The 16,695-nt window shown below is 28.0% G+C and overlaps 1 protein-coding gene across 1 annotated transcript in view; it reads left to right on the forward strand.

Moving 5' to 3' along the window:
- The window catches only part of LOC111636353 (lysine-specific demethylase 4C-like), a 111,142-nt gene that overhangs the window by 79,951 nt on the left and 14,496 nt on the right, over positions 1-16,695 (forward strand). The window contains exons 10-14 of the mRNA XM_023381568.1: positions 6,978-7,164; positions 7,257-7,426; positions 7,519-7,708; positions 10,301-10,377; positions 15,134-15,298. Coding sequence (XP_023237336.1) covers positions 6,978-7,164; positions 7,257-7,426; positions 7,519-7,708; positions 10,301-10,377; positions 15,134-15,298 — 789 coding nt within the window. The remainder of the gene's footprint in view (positions 1-6,977; positions 7,165-7,256; positions 7,427-7,518; positions 7,709-10,300; positions 10,378-15,133; positions 15,299-16,695) is intronic.

Consider the following 16,695-nt stretch of genomic DNA (forward strand, 5'->3'; position numbering starts at 1 on the left):
TTTGTTTGTCTCTTGTTTGTAACCTTTGACCAATCCGTTAATTGTAGATGTTTTGTATCCTAAACTTTTCGCAATCTTCCTGATTCTGTTAATCTCGCTAATTCTATCCTGTACGTTGGTGCAATATAAGAACACTCTTTTAATAAGTGCCCTAAACGATGCCATTTTGTATCTAAACGGATCATTAGACCATGCCGGGATATATAGTGGAGAATGTGTGTGGTTTTAGATACACTGCCGTTTGTACATATCCTTGTTTAAATCTTATGTTAATAATCAAAATTATCACCTTTTTTATAAATTCCAGCAAATAATTTAATATTATAAAAACGTTTTCGATCGTCTTTAGCGATCTTATGTTAATATCCAAAAAATGGATATGTGTATGGCTTTTTTGTTCATGTTTTAGTTTTAACCCATGCTTATTGTTATTTATCGTAATTAAAAATTCCTCAATCCTTTGGTTATCTTTCCAAACTATCAATACGTCATCAACATATCTTTTGTATAATGTAATGTCCTCCGTGTAGTTTTCTAGAACCTCCTTTTCTAGTTGACATACCACTAATTCGCACAAGAGACGTGACATGGGACTACCCATTGGGACTCCTTTCCTTTGTTTGTACACTGTCCCATTGAACGTAAAAAAGAATTGGTAACACATCAAATCCGCCAATTTATAACACAGGATCCAAATAAGTTGGTAAAAGAATTACAAGGTTTGGCACTGATGAATGATGAAATAGGAACGGTTATGGATTTTGAAAGCATGTACCCTTCCATGAATTTAACATTTTGTTTCAATACTCTTGTTGATTTTATGGTACAACATAATCCAGGATTAACAGCGTATATGGAAGACTTAAATAAATTGGCGGATTATTTCTTACTACAGATTTAATATTGATGTTTCATATATGTAAGATACTTAAAATTATTAAAGATATTTAAAAAGTATAGTGTGTTGAGTAAAAATTTAATAAATATAATTGAAAGTATTCAAAAGTTTTCTTTATTTATGGTTATTTTGTAATTTTATTTTAGCATGTTATGGCATTACTGCAGAATATGATTCTTCATCATGGAAATGTGCAAGATGTATATCAAATGCAATAGATGCTGTAAGTAAATCTTCAAATTATAAATTGTATATAAATTTAAATCATATTTTTTTTATTTATTTTGAATATGAAAAAGTTTGTTTAGATTAGGAAATTTTCGAATTCATTTCGTGTTTTTATTAAGTTATTCTTAACCAGTTTTCATGTTTTATTTAAATTTTTTCAATTTCATCTTTACAGAATATTCTTGAAAATTTGCAGTTTTCCAACACATCTGTACACTTTTACAACATTTCCAACATATTATATACAGTATATATAGTATATATATATATATATAATATTAACAAATGTTAGATTATAATTTTTTCAAAATTAACCAAAATTAACATGTAATTTAGAATAACTATATAATTGATTAAATTGAATAATTTTTTCATCAAAATAAATCAATAAATTTATTAATTTAGTTAAAAAGACTTACAACAAGGTGCAGTTACATTAATATCAGAAACTTTAAAGAGAGAACACAAACTTTTTTAATTTGTACCAACATGACTGCTGAAATACAATCTGAGTTTAAAATGACTTCTAGAGATACTGTTTCTTACATAAGTAAATGACAAATGCAATACAAAAAAAATGAAAGAAGATATATCTTCATTTTAGAATAAATGTATTGGCTAACATTAACACAGTTAATGTTATTCTTTTCCCGCAAGATGAAATAGCCAATGCCTTTATAGGATAGTCATGGAAAGATAATATTGTGACTTTCAGGCAAATGTTAGTTTTTAACACTCCTCAATTTTTGTTAAGTAGTTAATATCATCAAGTTAATACAAATCATAAATCACTTATGTCAGGTCTATCCAGTAGTGTTTAATTAGCTCAAATGACCGTTTAGTAAAAATAAATGGCATACCCACTCTAATCAAAATATCACTAATCAAGGAAGGCTATTCTAGATCTTCATCAGAAAGACTAACTTCCTATAGTCTTTCTCTTGAAGATCTAGAATGACAATTAAAATTTTAACAAGTTAATAATAAATTTTATTTCTAAAGGTGGTGTACCTAGTTCAAAATCTAAGAAACAGCCCAGAGACTGACCAATTTTAAATGAAGCAATTGCTTAAAATAATAAAGCTGAATCCTTTCTAATTAATCTATTAATTGAATACCTCAAAAAGGTAACAGTTAGCCAGTCATTGAACCTGTCATGAAATTGAACATTTTAAAATGTATCTTGATGATAAAAGTTTTAACTTAATTAATAATTTTCATGTTCTATTATGGCATTACTGCAGAATCTGATTCTTCCTTGTGGAAATGTGCAAGATATATATCAAAAAGTTTGTATCTTCAATTCAGTCTGAATTATCATTTTTGTAGATGAAATGAAAAATAAACTTTTAAATATTTAAAATATTGAATGATCTCTAATCTTGAACTTTCCAGGAATAGCGTGCCATGATTGCCAAGATGGTGGTGTTGTTTCCTTTACTAACGTCATACATGTGCTCCTTTAAACGAACCGCCAGATTTCTCGTGGTGACACCCACATAATCTTTTGCCACTCCTAATTGTTGATTTTCAAAGGGAATTCTATAAACACCAGCCTTTTCCTTCATTCCTATCTTGTCCTTATCATTCCTNTTTTATGTATTTTATATGTTATGTATAAAATAGAAAAAATGTTAATAAAATATATTGGCACTAAGATTTATATTCTGAACAGTAGTAATTTGTTAATGGTATCAATAATTCAGTTAGTACATGAATATTATCATGATTAAAATTAACTGGTAAAATGAAGATACTTAGAATAAACATTATTGTAATTTACATAGGTTAATATATTCAGATCAGTTCAGATTCTGTCCAGGATCAAATATATTTAGTTTAAGAAAAATGTTAATACTGTCTATCGGTGTTGTTATTTTTTACTTGAAACAATACTACAAGTATTTTCGACAAACTTCAGATTGTCTTCTTCAGGTATAGAATAATGGAACCTTACAATAATAATAATACACCAAGGACATACAAATGGAGTTTAGCCTAGACGAATGCAAAACACTTCACATAGAAAAAGGAGTCCTGAAAAAGGTTTTGCACTTGGAAATGGAGATGTTATTGAATCCAAGGAAGAAGGCAAGTTCTACAAGTATTTAGGATTCAAACAGGCCAAACTAACAGAACATATAAAACAAAGATTAATTAAAGAATACCAAAGTAGGTTAAACGCTATTCCCAGAACACAGTTAAAGCAATAAACACACGTGATGTCATAGTACTCACTTTTTATTTTTGAGTTATGCATTGGACTCACACAGATCTCGAGTTACTCCAAAGGAAAACAAGAACAACACTTACTAAGCATAAACATCATCATCCTATATCTGCCATAGAAAGATGAACTATCTTTCTATGGCATATTTCTATGGCTTCCACATAAGATGGCAAACATGACCCGATCGACTACAAACAAATCCAGACACTACAAGAATTTTTCTACAAGAAACATCACAGTTACATATAGTCTGCTAGAGTTACTGCTTTAACAAGAAACATCACAGTTACTATGATGTGATGTTTCTTGTTAAAGCAGTAACTCTAGCACTCAAATAACACATCATTAAATTTATACTCACAACATATGGACATGACATAACATATAAAAAGAATAGACACCATTAAGCAATTGTGGGTTCAAAAGGCACTCCATGACAGGCATCCCTACAACCTGTCTAAGGATTTTGTTGACAAAACTGCGTCAAACAGCTGGTTAGCTCGGGGATGCCTCTTTGGGGAGAAGGAAGTATTCGTGATTGCCATACAGGATCAGGTCATAAATACTAAAAACTACAGAAAACACGTACTCAAAGATACAACACTCACAAATGACACATGCAGAAAATGTCACATCATGCCAGAAACTATACAACACATCAGTTCTGAGTGCAAGCTCTTGGCACAGACAGATTATTTACACAGACATAATCAAGTAGTAAATACAATACACCAAAAGCTTGCAAACAAACACAAATTATTAGACATCCACGAACCATACTACAAATACATTCCATAGACAGTATTGGAAAACAACACGCACGAAGTGTACTGTGACAGAGCCATAATCACAGATAAAAACTTACCACAACATATCAGGCATCACACTCATTGACAAACACAATAAAATCACATTCTGGAATACATTTTAAATTTGCCATTTGGAACACTTTAACATATATTTTAAATTGTAAGGTTCCATTATTCTATACCTGAAGGAGACAATCTAAAGTTTGGACACATTATTTGGATGAATTCCATCCAGAATCTAAAGTTTGTCAAAAGTACTTGTAGTATTGTTTCAAGTAAAAACTAATAATGCTGATATACAGTATTAACATTTTTCTTAAAGTTTTTGGCATCACAAGAAGCAATTTTGAAGCATATTTAGCTTTTCTTAGATAAGTATACAATACACTTTAAACTTTACACTTTGAATATAGTTTGTTTATTAATAATTGCCACTCAAAAATATATACTTTTCGTTATTTATCTAATATGTATTTCTAAATATTTTTGAATGTGATAGGACTATACTTGTTTTGCACACATCATATTTTTCAAGATCACTTAGTATGTTTAATCCATAGTTATTTTATTTCCAAAGGTACAAAACTAACTTGCAGATAACAAAAAATTTCCTACTTTATATATCTTGTAACTAAAAGTAACTTATTTTTGTATTTCTCTCCTTCATTTTTCTAATTCATTTGAATTTTTCTCTGTAGAATTTTTAGTGTAATTTATTAGTTTGTATTGTTCTGAAAAATTTTGTTTATTTTCTTGTCTGAATTTTTGTGTTTAACTGGCATTCATTTAAAATTATAAGAAAATTAGATAGGAATTCAGCATTATAAATTCCTTTAAACATAAAGAATATTTGTACTTCAAGTAATTTATGATGGTATCTATGGAAGAAAGAGATGAAAAGAAAATAGGCTGTATTGTCTAAAAATGAATGATAAAATATAATTATTTTCATGTTACATAAGATTTCTGATTGATTTCTTAAAAGTTATTTTATTGTTACATTGCAGTGTTGCTGAAATTAGTGTTAATTTCAAATATAAAATAATTTGTTGTGGTTTTTTAATGGTAATTTTAAAATACTATGTAGAAATGAAAGAAGGAAGAATTATTATTAAGAATGTCATTGGAAAATTTAGAGACTTTAGGATTCATTTTTGTAAAAAGCCTTTTCACATTCACTAAAATAAATTTATAAAGATATCGTGTATAGTTTCTTAGTAAAAATTCAAGCTTATGTGAAAGATTTGACTTTTAATTTTTATTTTATTTAGACAATTGATAAATGAAGTAGAAGAAACCTCAATAAAATTATTTTAAAGTATTTTAAAAATCATGATTTTACCAAATTCTGTATTAATTAATAAATGAATAACAATATTTATAATAATAATGTGCATTTATATCATTATGTATGGTGTTGCTACTAATGACTTAATGTTGATTAATTAACAATTAGAGCAAAACTGGATAGAGAAACTCGGACAAAAAGCTTCTTTTAATATTGCTTAATAAAATAAATATTTTCAATTACTTTGAATAATCGTATTTAAAATGATTATGGCTACTGAAGGTAGCTACTCAATATAGCCAAAATGTTTTCGATTATTTTATGCTGTATATTAAAGTCTTTTTTGTTTATTTGAGATAATCATATAAAAATGATTTTTGTGTGTTTGCAATATCAAATGTAGGCAAGTTTAGTGTTTGTATAGGAAACTATTTTGTTAATGTTGAAAGTTGTTAAACAAATATTTTTTAATCTTTATAATAATCTTAACTTCATATACAAGTTGTATATGTATTTGTACGTATGAGTATAAATGGCAATGCATATAATTTCACAAGTATCTTTTTATTTATACTCAAAATTATGAAAAAAATTATAAATAAGATTAATCAAATAAAAAAATTCACTACTGTCATATAATTAATTAATTGAATTATTATATTGTTTTTTTCATCATTATTAATCAATGGTACTTTTAAAACAAGCTAAATTGATAAATGAAATAGAACCACCTGCAAATCATTATTAGTTATATTCTCATCATTAGATGCCACAAAGGTATTTACAAGCAGCTATTAAATCAGTATGATTTTAGTATGTTTTCTGTATTAATTAAATAATTTTAAACTTCTAGCTCAGAAATATTTACTGACTAAGGAAAAAATATATTAATTGTATAATTACTGTACAGTGTTTCATTATTTTTTTTTAAAATAAAGTTTATGAATGCATTGTTTGAAATTAATATCTTTTATTTGAAATGAACTAAATAAAATTCCTTTAACCCTTTAAAGAGTTCTTATTTGAAGTACAGAATATCTGTAGCTAAATTAACTTATTTGCTTTTAGTGATGCATTATTTATTATTCATTTGATATTTTCAGATTTTTTTCTTATCTGTTATTGTCTATTTTTTTTCTATATACATTAATTGATAATTGAAGAATTTTTTTAAGAATAATTTTTTTAATAAATGCATTTAAATTGATTTCACATAAATTAGTTGGATACTCTTTCCATTGCTAATGTACACTGTTAGAGTACATTAACGACAATGAAAGTATTCAATAATCAACTTGTATAAAGCAATTATATTAATCCACATATCTAGTACTTAATTTATACCAACCAGCAACAGTAGCATACAAAGAAATACATCCTATTGTTATTCCAGGAGCTTTTTTTTCCATTGTACAAACAATAACTTCTAGTTTAATTTATATCATTTTTAAAAAATAAATAAATTTATTTGCTTTACAGTAAAACATTCAAAGATGTATTAAATTATCTTATTTGAATTTTCAGTTATTGCATAATTATACCTTGCCAACATCAAAAATACATTTAGAAGAGAAAAATGTTATCGAATTGGATATAATAAACAAAAAAGAATTAGAAAATAATTCTAATCTTAAGAAAAAGAAAGTTTTTGGAAAAAGGCGTAATTCAATAAGAACAAATTCTCAAGCTATTAAAACCGAGGAATTAAATGGTGAGATTAATGTATTAGACAGTACACGTTTTAAAAACGGAAGTTTCTCGTAATTAATCTTAATAATCATTTATTTTGTAATATTTGTTTAGATCAAATGCCTTTTGTGCTGGAAAAAAAGAATTTAGATGAATGGGCAAAGCCAGTTTTTGATCTTTGGCAATGTCAACAACATAATTTTAAAGCTGAAAAAAATTTTAATAGTCACTGTTCAAATGTTGAACCTCATTGTTCAATATGTATAGTATTTAAAGCTTTAAGAGTGAGTAGTAATAAATTTGTTTTATATCATTCATACTTTTATAATTTTTAATGTGATAAAGAATTAATTTTTATTTGAACTCAAAAATTTAGTTCAAGGAAGATGAACTTAATACTGCTTCAGAATTGCATGTTCCATCACAGAGTCCAGTTTGGATGCCTAGTATGTGTTTTGATGCCAATTATGAAACACCAGATTTTTTTGATAAAAATCTACTTTTGGAAACGGATGGCACCTCTCCACTTTACATATGTACAAATTGTAAAGTGTGCGTTCATGCAAGTAAGATATTAATTTCATTTTTAATGTAAAAAGTATAAATATGACCATTTATACAAGTATCCCCAATTCTGTTTTTATATGGTAGTTAATTTTCCAGAAAAATCTGTGTAAACACCAAAGTACTGCTAGCTTTTAGCACCAAATGGCTTACAAAAACTGTTCCATATCGAAAGAGTAGAAGAAATGAAATCATACAAACAAATTTATTGAAATTGTTAGATCAAAACGATCGTGTAAAAGAGAATTGGGTGTACTGTATATTTTTATATTTAGATTATAAATATTATTAATAATATAAAGTTATTGATGTGAAATAGACAATATACATAAGATACATATTTAATGAAGAAATTTTCAGATTGCCTTAATAATTTGGATTATAATTGACATAAAGTATTAAAAAATGTTAGTATATAACAATATTAGTGTTATTTTTTTTAATAAATTTTCCAAATTTTCACGTACTTAGGAAAATGTTTTTTATATTCAGATTGATTTTTTTTTATTAAGCAAAAAATATTTTTTAATTGTAAAACTAATGTTAAAACAATATAATTAAATTTGCTGAATTGTATACATTAAACTTTCACTATAAATTATGTAAATAGTAAATAATATGCAGTTTAAATATCAAATGTATATTTATAGTGATGGTAAAATGAAATGAAAATTTTTCTTAATCGGTTCATTATATTATAAGTATAGGTAACAAATTATCATTCATATGAATATAATCAAACACCAAACAATTTGCTGAGCTTATTATTACTGTTCAAATGTTTTCAGCCTACTTCTAGTAGGCCATCCTCAAGACATTACTGTTCTACAATCGAATACAAAACTTTCGAATAAATTTTAAAATTAAACTTTTAACATGTTTTTGAACATCTTTACAATAAATTGTAAACTATTAAATACTTAACTAAAAAATTTTTTAACATATTAAATAATAAATATATATAAAATTAATATAACAAAAAATAAAAAATATACATTAAACTAGAAAAATACATCCTCCATAATTTTACGGGTTTTTAATTCCCCTTTCTTTTTCTAACAAGTATTTCCATGCCGTTGGCAAAGCATTAGCATCCTTTGCGTTTAAGCAATTATTATTTATTTTACTCTTATATATCTGCATTTTTTCTATGCCAAATGCAATAGTCAGAGAATGGACCAGTCTAACTATCCTTGCATCATCCCACTTAACATTTGCTCTATCTGATTGTGCCATGATTGCCAAGATGGTGGTGTTGTTTCCTTTACTAACGTCATACATGTGCTCCTTTAAACGAACCGCCAGGTTTCTCGTGGTGACACCCACATAATCTTTTGCCACTCCTAATTGTTGATTTTCAAAGGGAATTCTATAAACACCAGCCTTTTCCTTCATTCCTATCTTGTCCTTATCATTCCTTAGCAATTTGTAGATGTTTGGCGCTCATTTATAAACAGTTCTCGTGCTCTTATATTTACATAATTCTTCCATTATTCCTTCTACATTCCTGTTGTATGTAAACTTATTAAACCTACTTTTTAGCTTATCCCGTTTGCTTGTTTCTTGTTTGTAACCTTTGACCAGTCCGTTAATTGTAGATGTTTTGTATCCTAAACTTTTCGCAATCTTCCTGATTCTGTTAATCTCGCTAATTCTATCCTGTACGTTGGTGCAATATAAGAACACTCTTTTAATAAGTGCCCTAAACGATGCCATTTATATCTAAACGGATCATTAGACCATGCCGGGATATATAGTGGAGAATGTGTGTGGTTTTAGATACACTGCCGTTTGTACATATCCTTGTTTAAATCTTATGTTAATAATCAAAATTATCACCTTTTTTATAAATTCCAGCAAATAATTTAATATTATAAAAACGTTTTCGATCGTCTTTAGCGATCTTATGTTAATATCCAAAAAATGGATATGTGTATGGCTTTTTTGTTCATGTTTTAGTTTTAACCCATGCTTATTGTTATTTATCGTAATTAAAAATTCCTCAATCCTTTGGTTATCTTTCCAAACTATCAATACGTCATCAACATATCTTTTGTATAATGTAATGTCCTCCGTGTAGTTTTCTAGAACCTCCTTTTCTAGTTGACATACCACTAATTCGCACAAGAGACGTGACATGGGACTACCCATTGGGACTCCTTTCCTTTGTTTGTACACTGTCCCATTGAACGTAAAAAAGAATTGGTAACACATCAAATCCGCCAATTTATAACACAGGATCCAAATAAGTTGGTAAAAGAATTACAAGGTTTGGCACTGATGAATGATGAAATAGGAACGGTTATGGATTTTGAAAGCATGTACCCTTCCATGAATTTAACATTTTGTTTCAATACTCTTGTTGATTTTATGGTACAACATAATCCAGGATTAACAGCGTATATGGAAGACTTAAATAAATTGGCGGATTATTTCTTACTACAGATTTAATATTGATGTTTCATATATGTAAGATACTTAAAATTATTAAAGATATTTAAAAAGTATAGTGTGTTGAGTAAAAATTTAATAAATATAATTGAAAGTATTCAAAAGTTTTCTTTATTTATGGTTATTTTGTAATTTTATTTTAGCATGTTATGGCATTACTGCAGAATATGATTCTTCATCATGGAAATGTGCAAGATGTATATCAAATGCAATAGATGCTGTAAGTAAATCTTCAAATTATAAATTGTATATAAATTTAAATCATATTTTTTTTATTTATTTTGAATATGAAAAAGTTTGTTTAGATTAGGAAATTTTCGAATTCATTTCGTGTTTTTATTAAGTTATTCTTAACCAGTTTTCATGTTTTATTTAAATTTTTTCAATTTCATCTTTACAGAATATTCTTGAAAATTTGCAGTTTTCCAACACATCTGTACACTTTTACAACATTTCCAACATATTATATACAGTATATATAGTATATATATATATATATAATATTAACAAATGTTAGATTATAATTTTTTCAAAATTAACCAAAATTAACATGTAATTTAGAATAACTATATAATTGATTAAATTGAATAATTTTTTCATCAAAATAAATCAATAAATTTATTAATTTAGTTAAAAAGACTTACAACAAGGTGCAGTTACATTAATATCAGAAACTTTAAAGAGAGAACACAAACTTTTTTAATTTGTACCAACATGACTGCTGAAATACAATCTGAGTTTAAAATGACTTCTAGAGATACTGTTTCTTACATAAGTAAATGACAAATGCAATACAAAAAAAATGAAAGAAGATATATCTTCATTTTAGAATAAATGTATTGGCTAACATTAACACAGTTAATGTTATTCTTTTCCCGCAAGATGAAATAGCCAATGCCTTTATAGGATAGTCATGGAAAGATAATATTGTGACTTTCAGGCAAATGTTAGTTTTTAACACTCCTCAATTTTTGTTAAGTAGTTAATATCATCAAGTTAATACAAATCATAAATCACTTATGTCAGGTCTATCCAGTAGTGTTTAATTAGCTCAAATGACCGTTTAGTAAAAATAAATGGCATACCCACTCTAATCAAAATATCACTAATCAAGGAAGGCTATTCTAGATCTTCATCAGAAAGACTAACTTCCTATAGTCTTTCTCTTGAAGATCTAGAATGACAATTAAAATTTTAACAAGTTAATAATAAATTTTATTTCTAAAGGTGGTGTACCTAGTTCAAAATCTAAGAAACAGCCCAGAGACTGACCAATTTTAAATGAAGCAATTGCTTAAAATAATAAAGCTGAATCCTTTCTAATTAATCTATTAATTGAATACCTCAAAAAGGTAACAGTTAGCCAGTCATTGAACCTGTCATGAAATTGAACATTTTAAAATGTATCTTGATGATAAAAGTTTTAACTTAATTAATAATTTTCATGTTCTATTATGGCATTACTGCAGAATCTGATTCTTCCTTGTGGAAATGTGCAAGATATATATCAAAAAGTTTGTATCTTCAATTCAGTCTGAATTATCATTTTTGTAGATGAAATGAAAAATAAACTTTTAAATATTTAAAATATTGAATGATCTCTAATCTTGAACTTTCCAGGAATAGCTGATTTGAGTTTTTCAAAATCCCTCCTTTATGGAAAATCATAACTTTACATTTGTCTTATTAATAATTAGATTATTATTATTATTATTATTATTATTATAACAACAATGATTTAAAATATTAAGTTTGCCTATAAGGCCACTACACAGTCAGCCAACATCATCATCAGCATGCAATAAACAGTTGATCTCTACTTCCAGTGATAATGATATGCCCAACAACAAAAAATTAACTTGTAGCTAACACAGTAAGTCATTAAGAAACAAAATGAAGAGACTTGAGTGGATCATCCTAAGTGAATCTTTTATTGGAATAAATTGCCTTTGTTTTTTGATAGTATCTTTCTGTTACATATCTGACATTCAACATAAAGTCCTTGAGTAAATTTACAAACTTACCAGATATCTGCATTACTACATTTTAAGTCTAATAATAATAATAATAAATCATGATCAATTGAACCAATGCTTTCTGATGATCAATAAATATTGCATATTAGTTTTTCTTTCTTATATAAGATTGACTGAACTAACCTATTCAAAATTAAAATATTATATCCAATTTTTCTTTGCCTGACAAAAGCACCTTGACAAGAAAAGATGACCTGTAAATCTTCCATCAAAATATGATTAGCTAGAAGAGAAAAAAAAAATAGTTTTCTTATATTATTAATTAGTCCAATTAATATGTAATTTAAATTAATTAAAGGTAAATTTCTACTTTCCTTTTTAAAAATTATTCTTAAAACTATTACTTTCCCTGATTATAGAAAAATAGATATAATTTAAAATACTTAAAGGAACTACCTCATTCAAAATCTCATTTGACAAATGTTTAAACATCTTATTGCTATTTTGTCTAATCTTGGGGACTTCCCAAAATATAAAATCACAAATTCCAGTTACCTGAAAGTAAATAGATCATTCAATCATAATGGTATTTCAGTCTCAAATGAATAACTCATTAACCACCATTTCTACACCTGAAAACATATCTATTAAATAAGCTTCCAAATCATCAATTGAAATCTTTTTTTTTTTTCTGAATCTGTTTTATCAATTTCCAAAAATCTGTCAAATTCCTAAACTCAAGTAATTGTTGTTCAATTTTCAAACAAATAATTTTTTCTTACTTCAATATAACAGTCAGTTTTTTTTGTTTTGACAATATTCCTCCAAAGACTGCCAAGTTTCTGGACTATGAAATTTCTTTAATGCCTTATATTTAAGCATTTACTGGCTTAAACAGTCTTAAACCAGGTTTTAGCAAACTGTCTTGAGATTAAGGATATGATTATTATACCACTCTGAAGCTTTTAGTAAACTTTCTGTCAATATTATTCAGTAAACCAAAACATGCTGTAATTAAAAATAAAGGCTGTAATAAAGGCCCTTTTGTTGCCAGGCCTTTGACATATGTAAACAGTTAGACATTTGAATTTTTTCTGTTTTTATTTCCCACAAGATGTTAGAAACATTGATTTTTCAGAAAAGAAATACAGTAATCAAGGTTGTGGGCTGGATATGAAGGCTTAATGGGCCATATCCGGCATCAGTTTGTGACTCCTGGTTTAGTTGTAGACACTTAAAAAAGGTGTAATGGGTTATAGTATCCTGATTTAAATAAAATAAAAATATGACCTGTATGTTAAATTTTGCTTCATTTGGATATTTATAGCTGGATTATAGTTTAATTTTAGTTTTATCAAAAATAGCAATTCTAGAATAAGTTCACAATCACAGTGAATAAGAAAAGAACAATGGAAGCCAAAAACTAACATATTTTATCAGAATGGACAGACTTAAATTGTTTTACGTTGTCTAAGTGAGATGGAGCATTTGATTTGTCAAAAACCGTGGCAATAGTTAAAGGTTTCAACATAAAATGACATTATAAGACTAAACATAAATGATTTGCCAAACAATTCCCAGTGGGAAACAATCTTCACAAATTAAAATTGAGAGATTCTGCTCAACTTGCATGACATCAATCCAAATTATGAATCATTCAATGACTGAGCAAGATAAGTGTACTGAGGCTGAGGCCTTTTTGCGTATTTCTTGGACTCTTGCTAAACACATGAATTCATTTTCTGATGCTGATGTAGTTAAAGAATGGATGCTTGAGGCTGGAAATGCATTATTTGAGAATAAAAAAGATGCAATTGAAACTATTTGACATATTCCAATGTCTATATTTTTCAATACAAGAAACACATGTATTGGCTGAGAAAAATTGCCCTATTTAAAAAAGATTTTAACTGCCAGATTGTTGTGCTTTAGCTATAGTTGAATCATGTGACATCATGGACACAGCATAGCTCATGATTTTGTGCACTGTTTGGATAAAACCAGTAGTAAATTTGTTGAAGAATTTTGGCTATTTTGCTGCTGTTAGAAACGCTATGAGGAGGAGACTTGTATAGAGCTGTAATGTAGTGTACCGAAATGGTTGGGCTTGAAAATATATCTGTGATAACAGATGGTGCACCAGCAATGGTCAGAATTTAAGAAAGACTTAGTTCAATGAATGAGTAATGATCCAAAATACAATGAAATTTTGATTTTTTATTACAGCATCATCAATTAAAGTGTGTTGTGCTGCAAACTAAGTCTCAGTCTGGAAAGTACAATGCAGGAAGTAGTTAAAATAGTGAATTTCATCCATGTGAAATTGTCACTTGCTCACTGATGGTCACTTTACTCACAAGTCATTACTTGAAACTAATGCTCAGAATGATTTACTACTACACATAATGTAAGAAGGCTGAGCAAAGGTTGTGCTCTGCAAAAATTTCTAGACTATTTGAAGAAACAAAATTATTTCTCTGCAACAATAATCATTCATCAGCAAAGAATTATTTAGGCTTTCTTGACTAAAAAGCAAGTATATTATCATCCACGGTGTTTCTAACTGACATATTTAAACATATCAATGACTTGAATATCAAACTATAATGGAAAGGAAGGTTTGTGTATGGACTCTTGTTAGAAGTTAAGTTTTTCTAGAAAAATCAACCTCCTGGATGATGATGATGATGATGTCAATGAATTTTTGTACTTTCCTAACCTAAAGATAGTTTGTGTTAGCACTGAGAATAGTGACATTAAAACAAAAACTGAGTAAAACAAAAAATAAATTACAATGAATGTTACTCTCAACACCAACAATAGCCCAGAAGGAGATGAATAAAAAGTTTTGTTTTATTTCCAGCACTCTTGGAAGTAAAATAGCAACTCTTTTTCATTGAGTTAAACCATGAAATAATTTTTAATATTATAGTCAGAAAGAATGTTGAAATATCTATTTAAAGTTTATCTTAAAAAACATTTTATTTATATAAATTTCAGGAATGTTGTTTGTGTGTATTACGAGGTGGTGCTTTAAAGCCAACTACTAATGGACGATGGGCTCATGTTTTGTGTGCTATTTTAATACCAGATGTGAGTTTTGTGGATATTGTCAAAAAGGAACCCGTAGATATTAGTAAAGTGACTAGAGCTCGTCAAAAATTGGTAAGTAGTTCAGTGTTTAAAAGATTTCAGTTTATATAATATATTAAAAATAAAGACACACACATAAGAAAATGAGTTTATTTTTTTAGTAATCTTAGAAATAATNGCAGAGCATTAGCATCCTTTGCGTTTAAGCAATTATTATTTATTTTACTCTTATATATCTGCATTTTTTCTATGCCAAATGCAATAGTCAGAGAATGGACCAGTCTAACTATCCTTGCATCATCCCACTTAACATTTGCTCTATCTGATTGTGCCATGATTGCCAAGATGGTGGTGTTGTTTCCTTTACTAACGTCATACATGTGCTCCTTTAAACGAACCGCCAGGTTTCTCGTGGTGATACCCACATAATCTTTTGCCACTCCTAATTGTTGATTTTCAAAGGGAATTCTATAAACACCAGCCTTTTCCTTCATTCCTATCTTGTCCTTATCATTCCTTAGCAATTTGTAGATGTTTGGCGCTCATTTATAAACAGTTCTCGTGCTCTTATATTTACATAATTCTTCCATTATTCCTTCTACATTCCTGTTGTATGTAAACTTATTAAACCTACTTTTTAGCTTATCCCGTTTGCTTGTTTCTTGTTTGTAACCTTTGACCAGTCCGTTAATTGTAGATGTTTTGTATCCTAAACTTTTCGCAATCTTCCTGATTCTGTTAATCTCGCTAATTCTATCCTGTACGTTGGTGCAATATAAGAACACTCTTTTAATAAGTGCCCTAAACGATGCCATTTTGTATCTAAACGGATCATTAGACCATGCCGGGATATATAGTGGAGAATGTGTGTGGTTTTAGATACACTGCCGTTTGTACATATCCTTGTTTAAATCTTATGTTAATAATCAAAATTATCACCTTTTTTATAAATTCCAGCAAATAATTTAATATTATAAAAACGTTTTCGATCGTCTTTAGCGATCTTATGTTAATATCCAAAAAATGGATATGTGTATGGCTTTTTTGTTCATGTTTTAGTTTTAACCCATGCTTATTGTTATTTATCGTAATTAAAAATTCCTCAATCCTTTGGTTATCTTTCCAAACTATCAATACGTCATCAACATATCTTTTGTATAATGTAATGTCCTCCGTGTAGTTTTCTAGAACCTCCTTTTCTAGTTGACATACCACTAATTCGCACAAGAGACGTGACATGGGACTACCCATTGGGACTCCTTTCCTTTGTTTGTACACTGTCCCATTGAACGTAAAAAAGAATTGGTAACACATCAAATCCGCCAATTTATAACACAGGATCCAAATAAGTTGGTAAAAGAATTACAAGGTTTGGCACTGATGAATGATGAAATAGGAACGGTTATGGATTTTGAAAGCATGTACCCTTCCATGAATTTAACATTTTGTTTCAATACTCTTGTTGATTT

Source organism: Centruroides sculpturatus, unplaced genomic scaffold (genome assembly GCF_000671375.1).
Source record: "Centruroides sculpturatus isolate CEXI.00-Female unplaced genomic scaffold, Cexi_2.0 scaffold1035, whole genome shotgun sequence".
NCBI lineage: Eukaryota > Metazoa > Arthropoda > Arachnida > Scorpiones > Buthidae > Centruroides > Centruroides sculpturatus.